A 17,967-nucleotide genomic window follows, 5' to 3' on the forward strand; every position below is an offset into this window, starting at 1 on the left:
GAACTAAAGAGAGTTACCAACACTGTTGGAATGAAGATCAATATAGATCTTATCTATAATCAGTAGTGTTAACTAAATCAGTAATGATTCTCTGTACCAGTAACTAATTAGAGAAGTAATAGAAGAAAAAGAAATTCTGAAAAAAAAAGACAAATAGAAAAAAAATCATAATTTTTAGTCACTTGGGAATAAGTCTAACCATGGTTGTGTAAAACCTTTATAGAGGAGAGTTATAAAACAGTGCTGATGTACCTGAAAGAAAACCCAAATAAATGGAATGTGATGCCGTGTTCATAGGTGGAAAGACTCTATGTCATAAAGAAGCTAATTCTCTTCTCAGTCTGTAAATCCAGAGAAATTCCAATTAAAGTCTCAGTTTTTTCCTTCATGGATCTTCAGACTATCTTTGGTTTTTTTTTTTTTAATTTTTATTTATTTATGACAGTCACACAGATAGAGAGAGAGAGGCAGAGACACAGGCAGAGGGAGAAGCAGGCTCCATGCACCGGGAGCCTGATGTGGGATTCGATCCCGGGTCTCCAGGATCGCGCCCTGGGCCAAAGGCAGGCGCCAAACCGCTGCGCCACCCAGGGATCCCTATCTTTGGTTTTATAAGGAAGAATAGGATCAAGAAGATGCTGGCATACTATATTGAACCACTGTATTATAGGAAATAGCATGAATGAAAGAACAAGTTCAGCTGTGTTACCTGTATGCAGTTAGCACAATCCAGACTGCTAGAGGCACCTGCACAACCTGTAGTTTACTCTATAAATTTCAAGGAAAAAGAGGCAAAGGAGAAACTTATAGATTAAAAGAAACTTAAAGTACATATTGACTAATGTATGGACCTTATTTGAATTTTGAGTCAAAGGGCTGAACTATTTAAAAATATTAAGACAACTGGACTTTTCAATACTGACTGGAAGTTTGATGGTATTCAGACATTGTCAAATATTTTCAACTACGAAAAGATCCTTATAAAGTGAAATTAGCCAGAAAAAAGACAAATAATGTATGAGTCCAGTTATGTGAGATATCTTGAATAATTAAACTTACAGAAACAATGTAGAATGTGGTTGCCAGGGGCTTGAAGGTGAAAGAGTTGTTGTTTAATGTTTAATGGGTGTAGTTCAGTTTTTTTTTTTTTTTTAAGATTTTTATTTATTCATGAGAAACACAGAGAGTCAGAGACATAGGCAGAGGGAGAAGCAGGTTTCCTGTGGGGAGCCTGATACGATAGTAGATCCCAGAACCCCAGGATCATAACCTGAGCTAAAGGCAGACCCTCAACCACTGAGGAACCCAAGGGCCCCAATTCAGTTTTTTTAAGATGAAAAGTTGTAGAGATTGATTGCACAAGAAGGTGAATACTTTTAACACCATTGAATTGTACCCTTAAAAGTGGTTAAGATGCTAAGTTTTATGTGTATTTTAAAAAATGGTCATTATCTCCTAGAGATACATGCTGAAGTATTTATGGGTAAATGGTAACTTTGGGAGTCCCATTTCTTGTAACATGAACTGCAGACACATTCCCCAGCAAAACTGATGAAAATTATTCTTTAAAAAACAACCACTTAAGTCTCTAGAAGTGGTCCTTTAGCAAATGAAACATTAGTTCAAGAAAATCTACTAAATCTTGGCAAAAATAGAGTCTCTGGCATTTGATCCATGAACTGCTACCTTTCCCTCCCCTCCCAGCCTGGTATTACAGAAACTCAACTCCAGGTGGATGACGTCAAGAACACAGGACCTGCGCTCTCCCCAGCTCACAGTTGAGGACTATGGAACCTTCCTCTCCACCCCCACCTAGCTACCTGTTATATAGAGGTGAAGTTGCAGTTGAATGTGGCTGAGAAATTGAGCTCCTTTCTTCTGCCCAACCCCAGTCAAGGCAGAAGCTGTACCTTGGGTATGGTGTACTGGATGGAGGTTCCATGATGGGAGAAACAAGTGAAGAAGACCAGAGGCTGCCACTTCCATCTCCCCAACTCAGTACCCTTTCCTAAAGCAGATATATTACTTAGAAGAGTACCAGCAGTAAAGTGTGGAGTTTGATGGATATGGTCAGGGAAAGAGACACTCAAAAGGTAGCCCTGCAAAAGCTGTCATTCCACAGTGACTCTGCACATGCCCAAGGCATACTTTTTCAGGAGCAACAGCAGCAGCTTCACACTGCAGGGGTAGAGGAGAAGAAATGAACTTATATTTAAATCCAGCTAACTACTAGACAAATAGATGACAAGAAGCTGGGAAGAGGATTGGGTGGATCAGTACCAGAATTGCTGCAATATATTATTAAAAAAAAAAAAGTCACTTTCAACAATAACAACAGAAAACTTAGGAAACTCTGATCCATACCAAGGAAAACGTGCAGTGCCTGTGAGACTGACCAGATAACAGATTTAATGGACACTTCAAAGTGGTCATACATGTTAAAAGAACCAGAGAATAATGTACTTAGTGAAGTAAAGTGTGACAGTGTTTCATCAAATGGAGAACTATCAGTAAAGAAATTATAACAACCCAGTGGAAATTCTGAAGTTGAAAAGTACAACTAAAATGAAAAATTCAGTGTAGGGGCTCAGCAGTAGGTTTGAATTGGCAGAAGAAAGAATTAGTGGACTTGAAGATAGATCGCTTAAGATTGTCCAGTTTGAAGAACTGAAAGAAAATAGAAGCACGAAACAGAGCCTAATAGAAATGTGGGGCATTATTAAATTTGCCAATATAGGTATAATGGGACGTTCAGAAGGAGAGGTGAGAGAGAAAGAAAAAGAAATATTTGAAGAGAGAGAATGGCTGAAAATTTCCTACATTTGATTAAAAGTATCTAAGATATCTAAGAAGCTCATTGAAGTCAAAGTAGGCCAAAGATATGCAAAGATATCCACACACAGACACATCATAGTAAAAATGTTGAAACCCAGAGGCACAGAAAACCTTAGAAAGGAGCCAGAGAAAGACAACTTGTCACCTATAAGGAACTTCAATGAGATTAACTGATGACTTCTCATTATAAACGATGGTGGCCAGGAGGCAGTAGGATGCATTTTAAATGCCCCAAAGCGGGGGGAACCCCAAGAATCCTTTTTCCAGCAAAAGCGTCTTTCAAAAAAGATGAAAGACATTATCTCAGACAAAAACCGAGAAAATTTTTTCCTAGAAAATTGCTTTTCAAGATATACTGAAGGAAATTCTTCAACTGAAATAATTACAGACAGTAATTTGAACTTACATGAAAAAAAAAAGTCCTTGGTAAGATAATTGTGCAATTATAACAGTATAAATATTTCTTAATGGATTTCAGAAAGCATTGATATAAAGGGTGCCTGGATGGCTCAGTAAGTTAAGTGTTTCCCCTCAGCTCAGGTCATGATCCCTGGGTCCTGGGGTTGAGCCCTACATCAGACTTCCTGCTGAGTGAGGATCCTGCTTCTCCCTCTCCCTTTGCCCCCCACCCTCTTGTGCTCTCTCTCCCACACTTTTTCTTTCTCAAAATCTTTTAAAAAGGCAATGATATAAGGCAATATGTATATTTCTGTTTTATTGGCCCTGTAACATATGGAAATGTAATATATTTGCCAATATCAGCACAAAGGAGTTGTGTAGGAGGAAAGCTATATTAGACTAAGGAACTGACACCAGATGGTAATTCCAATCCAAAGGATCAATTGAAGAAAGCCAGAAATGGTAAATAAGGTTAGTATAACACATACTATAAAGATATACTTGGTCTCCTTTCTCCTCTCAGTTTCTTTAAGAGAAAACTACACGAAGCAATAGTTATAGCAATGTATCATTGGGTTTTTAGCATATATAGATGATAGTGTCTATAATAATAACAGCATAGACGTGGGAAAAGAAAAGAGCTAAAGAAGAGTAACATTTCTGTATTTCTTTTTTTTAAAGATTTTATTTATTTATTCATGAGGGAGACACAGAGAGGTAGGTTCCATGCAGGGAGCCCAATGCAGGACTCGATCCCGGGACTCCATGCTACATGCTTCATGTCCTGAGCCAAAGCCACACCCAACCACTGGGCCACCCAGGCGTCCCAATCAATTCTTTTTTTATTTTTATTTTTTTATTTTTAAAGATTTTATTTATTCATTCATGAGAGACACACAATACAGAGAGAGAGAGAGAGAAAGAAAGGGGCAGACACATAGGCAGAGGGAGAAGCAGGCTCCATGCAGGGAGCCCGACGCAGGACTCGATCCCGGGTGCCCAGGATCAGGCCCTGGGCTGAAGGCAGCGCTAAACCGCTGAACCACCCGGGCTGCCCCCAATCAATTCTTTATGGATTTCGGGTACTAGCCCTTTATCAGGTATGTCATCGGCAAATATCTTCTCCCATTCAGTAGGCTGCCTCTTAAGGTTGTTGATTGTTTCCTTTGCTGTGCAGAAGCTATTTATTTTTTGAAATCCCAATAGTTTATTTTTGCTTTTGTTTCCCTATGCCGTAGGAGACATATCTAGAATTTGCTATAGTCAATGTCAAAGAATTTGCTGCTTATGTTTTCTATGATTTTTATGATTTCATATCTCACATTTAGGGTCTGTATTTTGTTATGGTGTAAGAAAGTGGTCCAGTTTCATTCTTCTACATGTTGCTGTCCAGTTTTCCTAACACTATTTTTTGAAGAGAGATTCTTTTCCCATTGGGTGTTCTTTCCTGCTTTGTCAGAGATTAATTGACCTATGGGTTCAAACCATTTGTACTTCTATATACTTGGAATGAATAGTCTGAAAATGGAACTAAGGAAACAATTCTGTTTACAGTAGCATCAAAATTAATGATGTATTTAGGAAGAAACAATAAAATTAAGAAAATTAAGTGTAAAACTTGTACATTGAAAACTTTAAAAATGGTGTTAAAAAACTTAAAATAATCTAAATAATTGGAAAAAATTCTATGTTCATATATCAGAAGACTTAAGACAATACCTCCTTGTTTACATATTTAATGCAGTGTCTTTCATTGTCTTAGTTGCCTTTTTTGTAGAAGTGGAGAGGCTGATCCTAAAATTTATACGACACATTAGGGATGCAGGCCCAAAACATTTTTGGAAAACAAGAACCAAGTCAGAGGACTCCTATCTCCTGACTTTAAAACTTAACTACAAAGCAACAGTAATCAAGACAGTGTAGTGCTAGCATAAGTATAGGTAGTAGTTCCATGAAATAGAGTTTAGAATCCAGGAGTAAACCTTGTATATATAATCAATTGATTTTCTACAAGATGTCAAAACAATTCAACTGGGGTAAAAAACACCTTTTCAACACATTGTGCTGAGACATCTGGATATCCACATGCACAAGAATTACTTGGATCCCCAGCATTTATACAGATTCACTTGGAATGTCTCAAGGACCTAGGTTTAAAAGATAGACTATAAAACTCTTAGAAGAAAACCTTGGGAGAAATCTTTGCAACCTTGGAATTAGGCAGTGATGTCTTAGATAGGAACCAGTGAAGAAGTAGACAGAGTAGACTTCATCAAAATTAAATGTTTCTGTGTTTCCAGGAACACTGTCAAGGTAGTGAAAAGACAGCCCACTGAATGGGACAAATTTCCGCAAATATTTTATCAGATAAGGGACTTTTATCTATATACATCAGAAACTCATAACTAATACAGAGACAGCTCAGTTAAAAATGGTCAACAGACTGAATAGACATTGCTTCAAAGAAGATACACAAGTGGCCAGTAAACACATAAGATGCTCAATGTCACTATCAGAATCACAAATCAGAGTTACAGTGAGATTCCACTTCACACCCACTAGGATGCCTGTATTAAGACGTCAGTTAATAACAGGTATGGCAAGATGGAGAGAAGTAAGTACCCTCACACACTACTAGCAGGACGGTTAAATGGTCCATAGGTTTGGAAAATAGCCTTTCAGCTCTTAAAATGGTTAAACAGAGTTAACATTTGATCCAGAATTTCACTCCTGACACAAAAGAATGTGTCCATATATAAACCTGCACATAAACAGCTGTAGCAGCAATATTCATAATAGCCAAAATGTGAGGGGCAACCCAAATGTCACCTGATGAATGGATAGATTTTTATTATTCCTGCATAAAAAGGAATGAAGTGCTGACACTCACTACAGCAGGGATGAACTTTGAAAGCTTTATGCTAAGTGACAGAGGATCATGTATTGTAGGATTACATTTCTTTGAAATATCCAGAATAGGTAGATAGATGGTCAATAGGGATAGAAAGTAGATTAGTGGTTGTTTGATACTGGGGGTTGGGGGGATGGGAAGGGGCTAGAGAGTTGGGAGGTCATAAAGAGCACTGGGTTTCTTTCTGGGGAGATTAGAATGTTCCAAAATTGATTGTGGTAATGGCTGCATAAATCTGTGAATATGTTGAAAAATGAGAAATACCTACACATATTGTAATGCCCCAAATTTAAAACACCGTACCAAGTGCTGCTGATGATGTGGAGCAGTTGGAACTTTCATGCATTGCTAATGGGAATACAAGATAGTACAGTCAGTCACTTTGGGAGGTAGTTGTGCAGTTTCTTACAAAACTAAACATACTCTTAGCTAATATCATTTAAAAGTTTTCCTCCTTAGTGTATACCTGAATGAATTGAAAATTCCTGTCCATGCAAAAACCTGCACGTGCATGTGTATAGCAACTTTATTAATAATTGCCAAAACTTGGAAGCAATCAAGATGTCCTTTAGTAGATAAACAGATAAACTGGTACATCCAGATAGTGGAATATTCAGCATAAAAAGAAAGTCATCAATGGAAGAAGCGAATCTGAAAAGACTACATACTGTAGGATTCTAATGATAGAACGTCCTGGAAAAGGGGAAAACTGCCGAGGCAGTAAAATGATGATTGGTTGCCATGGGTTAGGAGGGAAAAAGGAATGAATAGGCAGTGCAGAGAGGATTTTTTAGGCATTATTCTGTATGATGCACAATGGCAGATACACATTATTACACATTGTCCTAGTGTAGACTGTGGACTTTGATAATGTGTCATTGTAGGCTTAGTGATGATAACAAATGTACTGCTGTGGTGAGGGGTGTGGACAGTAGGGGAGCTTGTGTGGGCGTAGGGCCAGAGCGATGGGAACTCTACTTCCTGCTCGGTTTTGCTGTGAGCCTGACATTGCTCTAAGAAAATAAAGTTTATTAGCTTAAAAAAAAAATGTCTGGGACTTCTCTCCTAATAGTATGTTGTGGAGTGCACATGGGTGGATGGGGCAAGGCTGCCCATAGGTTTTGATTGCTGGAGTTCGGTAGTGGGTACATAAAGCTTATAATAATAACTTTTGAATCTGGTAGGTAAAGTCTTCCTATTTCATCCAGAACTACTATAGTGCTTTTATTAAACTATCAAAACTTTAAATGTGTACAAGCAAGAATAGACAAAATAGTAAAAATACTGCTGTATTTTGGTAGGATAGTACTAGCATGAGAATAGAGCATTTTTATAGGGTAGGAGTTCCATAATCGGGTCCTCACACAAAGAGAAATGTGACATATGGTATAGATGGTTTTACAAAAATAGAAAAAAATCTGGGAGAGTGGTGTAGAAAATTGGGAACATCTGTATAGAAAAGGTAGATTCCTGCTCCATATCTGTGTGCCCGTGAACGTGATAGCTCATGCTTTGGCACTGTGGCACTGCAGTTACCAAACGAAGTAGTTTACGTGTATTAACCATCTCACAAGCAGTGTTGAGGGTTAGAGATAATTGCAGAAGAACACCGCGCTGTTGAGAGCATTAAGGTTTAAGAGCCTGTGTCAGAGTAAAGGTGTAAAAATATGCCTGATAATGGACATTTGAACAACTTCAAATTCCTGAGAGTTGTTACTTCTGAGGGAGGTAGAGCTTTTGTAATGTTTTATTTCTTAAAAAGAGATTGAGGCGGATATAACAGTAATTTTAAAAATTGATGAAGCTCGGGCACCCGGCTGGCTCATTCAGTGACACGTGTGGCTCTTGATCTCATGGTTGCAAGTTCAAGCCCCACGTTTGGTGTAGAGATTACTTAAAAATAAAATCCTTAAAAAAAAAAAAGAAGAAGATGAAACTACATAATAGGTAATAAGTGTCCATTACAGAATTCTGTATATTTGTCTCTGAAGTATTCTGTGAAGTGTTAGTATAACCAAATGAAGTGTCTTCACTGAATCCTAATTCAAACAGGTCTTCCAAAAGACATTTTTGTGGTAATTGGAGAAATTTTACTACAGTTTGGCTATTAGATTATACCAAACATGTTAAGTGTGACAATGGCACCGTGTTTGCATAAGAAAATGTTCATGTTTTTAGAGGTGCATGTGTCGTATGTTAGAAAATGTAATATTGTTTCTGGGGCTTATTTTTAAAATACCTCACAGAAAAAGGATGCTTGAATAAATGCCAAATCTTGGTGATAGGTATGTCAAAGATTGTTGTACTAGATTCTCAGTTTTTTTTTTTTCATAGATTCTGTTTTAGAGCATGTTTGAAAATCTTTATCATTATGTATACAAAACCAAAATAGTAACATAACTATTCCTTAATAATAACCTGTACCATGGGCAAACAGATTTGAACTGTTTCAGTACAGAAAGTTTAGGTTTTTCTAACTTTTAACTATTTGTCTCATTTAAATATATTTAATATGTAGCACATAAAGTAGATATTACGGGATCCCTGGGTGGCGCAGCGGTTTGGCGCCTGCCTTTGGCCCAGGGCGCGATCCTGGAGACCCGGGATCGAATCCCATGTCGGGCTCCCGGTGCATGGAGTTTGCTTCTCCCTCTGCCTGTGTCTCTGCCTCTCTCTCTCTCTCTCTCTCTCTCTCTCTCTGTGTGACTATCATAAATAAATAAATAAAAAAATAGTAGATATTACACACCAAGTAAGTCATAAACAAAATTTGACCTAGTCTTCTTTGAGGCTCTCTGTACTGCTCTCTTAACTCTGTGGAAACAGGCCACAAATTAGTATTTAGGTTTGGTATGTGCAGTTTTTCTTTCCTAGTGACAACATGATAGCTATAGCTCTGGGTAATTTCCAGTAAAAAGGAGCATGAGCAGGTGTGAGTGTACGGACTTGAGTCTTGACAAAATTGTAGTTCTCAGAAATAACAAAGTGTCCCAAAGATAATGCTTTTTTCTTTTAGTTCACATTTTACAAAAACACTTTTACACGCAGAACATGAAGCTGACACACACAGTTTTCCTTCTGTGGCCTCACGTGTTTAGTGTCGGGGTCACTCCCACATACCTGCCACCGTTTCCTAGATGTCTGTCTTTATTTCCAGATAGATAATTGCTTCCTGCAGTTAACATTCTTATCACTTTCTCTGACTTGTGTTTCAGAATATTTATTTATTTGAGAAAGAGAGGGAGGTTACTGAACAGGGGTGAAGGTAGAGGAAGGGGAGAAAATCTCCAGCAGACACCCCACTGAGCATAGAGCCTGTGGGTGTTTGATCCCACAACTGTGAGATCATGACCCGAGCCGAAACCAAGAGTCGGATGCTTGACTGATGGAGCCACTCAGGTGCCCCTGGGTTTTAATAGTGGTGTTTTAATAGTGGTGATGAAGCAATGTGAAACATGTTGAGAGAGTCAAGCTCTCTTGAACAGCTTTACTTACAATTAGCATGACTGACGTTTCCCCTGTTACTCAGACTGCCAAACTGTGGATTCCTCTTTGTGTGTATGTGATAATGATCAGTGTCTTCACAACTTTTTTTTTTTTAAGATTTTGTTATTTATTCATGAGAGATGCACACAGAGAGGCAGAGAACAGGCAGAGGGAGAAGCAGGCTCCCTGCAGGGAGCCCAGTGCGAGACTCGATCCCAGGACCCTGGGATCACACCCTGAGCTGAAGGCAGATGGTCAACCACTGAGCCACCCAGGTGTCCCTGTCTTCACAACTTTTAAAAGTTCTTTAATATTATCTATTTGATTTTTTTGCAAGTGCTTAGAAGTTCTCGTAGAGAGGCATTGCCACTATCCTGGCTTGAGGGCTTTGTGGCTCCTTCAGGTCCTGCAGCCAGCCATGACAGAATTAGGCCCTAAGTCAGGCTGTTCTCCTGGCCAGCTAGCTTAGTTACTGCGTTCTGTGAAGGGAATTGATGACTTTTCATAAAGATGGATGATTCTTCTGCATGAATGTCTCATAACTTTTAGATGGTGAAAGATATGGAAAAGTTGAGACACAAACAGTAGCAGACTGGGCAAGTTTTCTAAGAAAAGAGTCAGTATTCAGTGTATGTAAAATACTCTTCCAAACCAGAGGAAAAGACAGTTCATTGGAAACACAGGTAAAGACTATCACCAAAGAAGAAACATGGGCATTAATAAATGTGTAAAAAGATACTAGCCTCACTACTGATCGGGGAATATGGATGACAGGTGTCACCAGCTTCTCCCTGTGACATTGGCAAGGGTTTTGAAAAGTGGAGAATAGTGAGTGTGGTGGGGAACAGGCACTCTGCCACATACTGTCGGTAGATTCACCTTGTGTGAGAGTCCATCTGGCTAAACACATGTCCTGCCCAGGCTTAAATCCTGCAGCTGGCATGTCTGAGAAACTTTAAGAGGTGGTAAAGGGGCACGGAGAAAATTAGCCTGACATTAAAGAATCCTTGACCTGGTAGCTGCTGTGGACTCTGGCTTGCTTTTCTCCTCTGCTAACCATTTCTTGAATGTTTACTTTGTGCCAGTATCGTACTACTACTAATAAGCATTTTCAGCAAGTTGTTTTAGCATTAAAGCAACCTTCAGAGGTGGCTGTTCTTAAGGCCCATCTCATAGATGTGGAAACCGAGGCAGCAAAAGAGGTCAAATAAGTTCATTAGCCAGTGAGTGAAAGAGCCTCATTTTAACTGTGAAGCTATGTACTTAATTGCTGTCTGGTTGGATAATTAATAAGCAATGGATTTGTGATACAGTGCATACCTTAAATTTTATCTTTATTAAAATAATTTCATTTTGGGGGGGCGCATGGGTGACTCAGTCTGTTGAGTGTCTGGCTCTTGGTTTTGGCTCGGGTCATGATCTAGCGGTCCTGGGATCAAGCCCTGAGGTGGGCTCCCTTGCCCTCTGCCCCTCCTCCCACCTGCGTGCTCTCTCTCTAAAATAAATTTTTAAAAAATTTCATTTTCTAAGATAGCATGTTAAAATTTAATGCTTAATTTCTTCATTACGATGTTAACATCATAAATGTAATGCTTTACCTCTTCTTTGGAAGGTCAGCCTGATATAGGCAAACCCTTGGTTAACGGAAAGCCTCTTACTTTCTCCCCAGAGGACCTGAAGAGGCAAAATGCAGTGTTGCAGGCGGCGCAGGACGACCTGGGGCACCTGCGCACGCAGCTGTGGGAAGCCCAGGCGGAGGTGGAAAACATTAAGGCCATCGCCACGGTCTCTGAGAACACCAAGCAGGAAGCAATCGATGAAGTGAAAAGACAGTGGAGAGAAGAGGTGGCCTCGCTCCAGGCTGTGATGAAAGGTAAAGACAAAGAACGTTTGATCTGTGCTGCGATTTCCCAAGATCGCTGCTGCTAATGGTGGACAGCATTTTCAGAGGGTCTTCAGCTGTGGCCTGAGTTGACGTGTGGCTGTATGCAGGAGCGTCGTCAGGGTGCACTGTGCTCTCTGAGACAGGAGAAGTCAGTGGCACTGGTGGGGCTGCCGTCTGCCTCTGCCCCGAGCCGAGTAGAGGAGGCCTACTGGGAGTGTGGATGGGGCTGTGGCGCTGAGCCATGGCTGCGTTCCCCTGCTTTGGGGGCCAGGCTGGGCGCTTGGGTGCAGGGGGTGGGCAGGGGCACCGGACTGGGTCCTGTCCCCACTCACACTTCCTGACCACCCCCCCAGTCCTGTGTGGCCATGATGTCAGAGAATTGCAGGGAAGACTCTTTTCTGTGGTAGAAAGGCATGGGCTAGAATAGACAGGCTGTCTGGGCTGCAGGCCTGTGACCTGGGAATGGAGGAAGAGTAGCAGTTGAGCCTGTCTGCTGTTGGCACTGGGGCCCCAGTCACTGCCTGTGTTTCTGACCAGACGCCAATGAAATGAAAGATGTTGCCACTAAGCTTTGGGTTCCTGGAATATATTAAGGTTTTATTTATTCATGAGAGACACACAGAGGCAAAGACACAGGCAGAGGGAGAAGCAGGCTCCCTGCAGGGAGCCCAATGTGGGACTTGATCCCAGGACTCTGGGAATGTGCCCTGAGCCGAAGGCAGATGCCCAACAGTAGAGCCCCCTGGGCGTCCTTCGTGTAATTAATATTAAACATGTGAAATAGTGGTGGCTTTCTCCCCATCTGGGCACTTAGGTGTCATTTTTGCTTTCGTGCTCTCTGAAAGAAGGCAGGGGAGCCTGTATTTCCAGGTTGGTGGCCATCACCTTGGGGTGGCTGTAAGCTTCATGGTACCCGATAACCATGGCTTACCCACACAGGAGTCCATTTTTCCCACAGAAGCAGCAGTCTGGAGGGAGGGACTGTAGGCTGGTTATAGTGCTTCCACGACATCACCAACGTCCCCGGTTTCTTCACTTCCTCCATCCCTTATTGTATGGTTTCAACTCCATTCTCCTTATGGCTGGAAAGTGGCTACTCCTCCTCCAGTCACCCTCAGAGAAGCAGCAAACATTTTGTAGAAGTCTCCAGCACATACACCCCCTCTCATTTAGTCAGGTGTGTGGTTACCCATAACTACAAAGGCAGCTAGAAAATCTAGTTTTTAAGTTGGGCCACTGGCTTCCAAAACAAAAGTGGGATTTTGTTGGGGGCGGGGGTAGTTAGGGGCAGTCAGCAGTGTTTATCCTATAATGCCTTAAGATTAAAGATAAAGCCATTTATTAGCGACTGTATAGAATTTGTCTCAGTTTAGAATCCTCAGTTATAGTAAACTATTCCAGAAGCATATCCCTTTTTTCCCTCCTTCAGATAGTTGGATTGGAGTGACAGTCCATTTGTCTCAGGAACTGAAGTGAAGTGTCGGGAGGTTGGTCCCAGCTCTGAATTCCAGCTCTGCTGCTCCCTACTTGTGAAACATTCTCTGGCCAGAGTGTCTCACCTCCCCTGAGCTTTCCCCGTCTGTGAGAGACACATGGCACCTGCCTGCCATGAAGATTAGAGATGGTTTAAAGCCCTTAGCAAAATTGCACAGAATAAGAACCACAATTCTTTTTTTTTCTTAAGATTTTATTTACTTATTCATGAGAGAGAGAGAGAGAGAGAGAGAGGCAGAGGCCGAGGGAGAAGCAGACTCCCTGCGGGGAGCATGATGCAGAACTCAATCCCAGGACCCCAGGGTCACGACGAAGGCAGATGCTCAACCACTGAGCCACCCAGGCATCCCAAGTACCAGAAATCTTAACTTTAAGTTGTTTCACATAAATTAGAAGATTTCCAGAAACTAGGCATGATCTCCTTATGTAACTCCTTTTAAAATTTCATTGCGCCGGAACATTCTTCCTTAGAGCACTCAGACTTGCCATCTGTGGTGATGTTTTGTAGAAACAGTCCGTGACTATGAACACCAGTTCCACCTGCGGCTGGAGCAGGAGCGGAGCCAGTGGGCGCAGTACCGGGAGTCCGCAGAGAGGGAGATAGCCGATCTGAGGAGGAGGCTGTCCGAAGGCCAAGAGGAGGAGAATTTAGAAAATGAGATGAAAAAGGTATGAAGGAATACACTTGTCTGTAGGAGTATTGACACCCGGATGCAGGATGCCTCTTCTGATGTTACTGTGGCAGTAGGCTGACGTTCTTGTTTCCTGTTGGATGGATTCTGTGGACGCACTCCTAAATGCAGTGCTAGGTGGCCTGACTCACTGACCCCTCACATTCGCATGGCTGACTCCCTCCCCATCTTCACGTCTCTGACCAAATGTCTTGGCTGCATGAGGCCTGTCCTGACCACTTCCCCCCCACACTTGCCATAGCTCTGATCGCCTTATCCTGTTGTCATTTCTCTTTTTCTGTAGCACAGATTTCCTTAGAGCACACACAGTGTTCCCTTGTTTGTTATATCTGTTGTTTGCTCGCTGGAATGGGAGCCCCCCGAGGGCAGGAGTCTTGTTTATCGGAGTATCATATACCTACCTACAGTAGTGTCTAGCACAGTGGTGCTGCATGTTTATCGAATGAGTGTTGTTCCAGGTGAATGTGTCTAAACCACAGCTTTAAAACAGATGATTTTCCGTCTGTCTCAGTACATTGTGGTTCCTGTGGGATAAATGTACCGCATGCTGTGCTTGAACACATTACCGTAGATGCCTGTACAGAGCGGCTGAATAGAAGGTGCAGTATTTTATCATTGAGAAAATTTAAAAAGCTTTCCCGTCAGTGTGATTATATGAACTTTTCCTTTACTAATGTAGGTACATTCATATATTTTAAGTCACATATTCTATAAAATTAATAAGTGGAATTTGATTTTTAAATTTCATTTGGATTATTTTCTTTGGCTCCTAACCCTTGGTCCATACAAGAACTACTTTTGTGTATTTAGAAGGTTAATGTTTATAATAACACAAAAATCATTTGAGAACCCAGTACTCCAAATAGAAGCTTTAAACACAAATTGTTTTTTTCATTCTACCCTGTTCCAGGACAAGACTAACTCAGCATGTCCATGAGGACCTAACAGTGTCTTCTTGACCATAGAGTTACTTAGTCATCTGACGGTGTGGTCCATAGCTAGCCGCCATCACCCCCTCCGGGTGTTGGACATGGCTCATGGTTGATGCTGCCACTGGGAATTTTATCCTGAATCTTAACAGGAGATTGTTTTCTTCATTTTTTATTTATTTATGATAGTCACACAGAGAAAGAGAGAGAGAGAGGCAGAGACACAGGCAGAGGGAGAAGCAGGCTCCATGCACCAGGAGCCCGACGTGGGATTCGATCCCGGGTCTCCAGGATCGCGCCCTGGGTCAAAGGCAGGCGCCAAACCACTGCGCCACCCAGGGATCCCCCTGTTTTCTTCATTTTTCTGATACATTTGTATCCATGATTTTCTCAACCTGAAACTTTTTGTCATTCTCAAAATTTATTTTTATTTTTAATTTTTTAAAAAAGATTTTATTCATTCATGAGAGACAGAGAGAGAGAGAGAGAGAGAGAGAGGCAGAGACACAGGCAGAGGGAGAAGCAGGCTCCACCATGCAAGGAGCCCGATGCGGGACCCGACCCAAGGACCCCAGGATTATTATGCCCTGGGCCGAAGGCAGGTGCCAAACTTCTGAGCCACCCAGGGATCCCCCTGGATGTTTTTTGATTTACAGAACCACTGTGAAGATCATACAGAGTTCCCATATATGCCACACTCAGTTTTCCCTGTTGGTAGTATCTGTTGTTAGTGGTACAGATAGTGCGTCACAACTATTAAACCAATGTTGACTCATTATTATTAACTAAAGCCTATGCTTTTTATTCTGACTTCATTAGTTTTTACCTAATGTCCTTTTTTACTGTTCTGAGATCTCTGGCACCATACTACATTGCATGATGCTGCATGTATCTTTAGGTTCCTCTCGACCCTGGCAGGTTTTTAAATATTCCTTATTGTTGTTTAAAAAAAAAAATCTAAGGGGATCCCTGGGTGGCGCAGCGGTTTAGCGCCTGCCTTTGGCCCAGGGCGCGATCCTGGAGACCCGGGATCGAATCCCACGTCGGGCTCCCGGTGCATGGAGCCTGCTTCTCCCTCTGCCTGTGTCTCTGCCTCTCTCTCTCTCTCTCACTGTGTGCCTTTCATAAATAAATTAAAAAAAAAAAAAGAATTAAAAAAAAAAATCTAAGAAGGTGATTAATAAAATGCAACACCCAGGCATGAAAACAATTGTGAGAAAATTCATAAAGGAAGGCCATTTCCTCTCTGTTTATCAGAAACGAACCTACAATAAATATTGTAACTGATACGGAATTCTTGAAAGCTGTTTCCCTGGAAGACGAAGCACAGAGGATGCCAGCTTTTATGTCTTCTGTTCAATATTACACTGAAGGTATAGGCTTGGCAATAAAGTAGTAGGAAAGAAAGAAAAAGTCCTAAGGATCAACTTTTAATCCATAAAATCATTATATGTGGATTATACTTTCTTTTTTGTTTTTGTATTGTTTTTTTTCTAAATTTTTTAGACTTCTAATTCCAGCATAGTTCACAGACAGTGTTGTGTTAATTTCAGGTGAACAGTATAGTAATTCAGCACTTCCAGGCACCACCCTATGCTCATCACCACAAATGACTCCTTAGTAAGTTTTCCTTGTCTTTATTGACCTTTCTGACATTTAAAAAAATCATCTTTACAAGTTTTGTTTATAATGATGTGCAACACTTGTGGAGTGGAGTCATCTTTGCATCAGTAAGTAGCTCCATCTGTGTTAAATTCTTTGCTTCCCTCCTTTTGTTTTCCTGCTGGTTTTTATCAGCAGGCCCCTCTGTAAGTATCCCAAATTAGCCTGGACTGAGGGTATTTTAAGCTCCGAGGTCTTTTCCAAACAGGACTTAGTTAAAAATAAAATAAATGATGAAATGATTATTTGTGACTATCATAAATAAATAAAAATTTAAAAAAACTTTGTAAAAAAAAAAAAACTAACCAGTCCTTTCATCCAGCCATTTCATAAGAAATTATGGTTTCATGAATTTAGTGACCAGAATTATGAAAATTAATGTATGTATGTTTCCTTTTATATGTATGGTCTTTTCCAATTTAATTAATTGATATAAAAAATCAGATTTGGCACAGTGAATCCATTTTTTTTAAGATTTATTTATTTATTTATGATAGACAGAGAGAGAGAGAGAGAGAGAGAGAGAGAGGCAGAGAGACACAGGAGGAGGGAGAAGCAGGCTCCATGCCGGGAGCCCGACATGGGACTTGATCCTGGGATTCCAGGATCGCGCCCTGGGCCAAACAAAGGCAGGGGCTAAACCGTTGAGCCACCCAGGGATCCCCGTGAATCCATTTTCCTACTTACTCCCAATTTTTAAGTGTAATATTTGAGAAAATTGTGATGATGACTTGACATTTAGACTCTTGCAACATTTGAGAATCCGACGTGGTTCAGGTAATACAGCACCCAGTAGGCTTACTTGTTGTGCCAAGTCTAACATGTACAAGCCAATGTTTCTTAGAAAAACAATGAACCAGTAAGTTATATCATTTAATTCTTTTTAACCGTAGGCCCAAGAGGATGCTGAAAAGCTTCGGTCTGTTGTGATGCCCATGGAGAAGGAAATTGCAGCTCTGAAAGACAAGCTGACAGAGACTGAAGACAAAGTGAAAGAGCTGGAAGCCTCAAAGGTCGGGAGACGTTGTAGCCTGTTCCTTCACCCCAGGGCCCTGACCTAACCCTATGAGAAAAGTTAGAGTCACTGAGGGCATAGGAATGTAGAAAGGGGAAATATGTCCATGATCCTAATAAATGTAAACTGATAATTACCTACTAAAATAGATGGGATTTTTTTTTAAAAAAATCTAAATTTATATTGCTTATAATAGATACACCTGAAATAAAACTATAATATAAGGTTGAAAATAAAGGATGTTTAAAGATATGCTATCCAAACTCTAACACAAAGAAAGTTGATATAGTAATTGTGATATGAAGCATTTAGGATGTAGGGAAAAAAGAATACCAATGGAGGGTCCTTATCTAATAATCCATCAATAGGATGTGACAATCGTGATTGAATGTATCGTATATACCTTGAAATATGTGAACTAAAAGGGACGGTCACAAGGGGAAATTCATGTTCACAGTTACAGTAGGAGATTGATCTTTAGCAAGTGATAGTGTAAGCAGAGAAAAATATTAGCAGGGATGTAGGGGTTTTGAGCAATCTGATTAATAATTTAGATATAATAGACCTACAGAAACCTGTACCTGAGAAAGAGAGACTGCATCTTACATAGTAGTAGGGCATAGAATTTCAGACCTCAGCATTTATTAGCTGGAGACCTT

General features: G+C 40.7%; 1 protein-coding gene across 2 annotated transcripts in view; it reads left to right on the top strand.

The window, feature by feature from the left end:
• Positions 1-17,967, top strand: part of RABEP1 (rabaptin, RAB GTPase binding effector protein 1) — a 100,410-nt gene that overhangs the window by 45,639 nt on the left and 36,804 nt on the right. For both annotated transcript variants that reach the window (XM_055306082.1, XM_055306083.1), the window contains 3 exons: positions 11,301-11,504; positions 13,519-13,679; positions 17,187-17,306. In XM_055306082.1, coding sequence (XP_055162057.1) covers positions 11,301-11,504; positions 13,519-13,679; positions 17,187-17,306 — 485 coding nt within the window. The remainder of the gene's footprint in view (positions 1-11,300; positions 11,505-13,518; positions 13,680-17,186; positions 17,307-17,967) is intronic.

Source organism: Nyctereutes procyonoides, unplaced genomic scaffold (assembly GCF_905146905.1).
Source record: "Nyctereutes procyonoides isolate TBG_1078 unplaced genomic scaffold, NYPRO_anot_genome, whole genome shotgun sequence".
NCBI classification, from domain to species: Eukaryota; Metazoa; Chordata; class Mammalia; order Carnivora; family Canidae; genus Nyctereutes; species Nyctereutes procyonoides.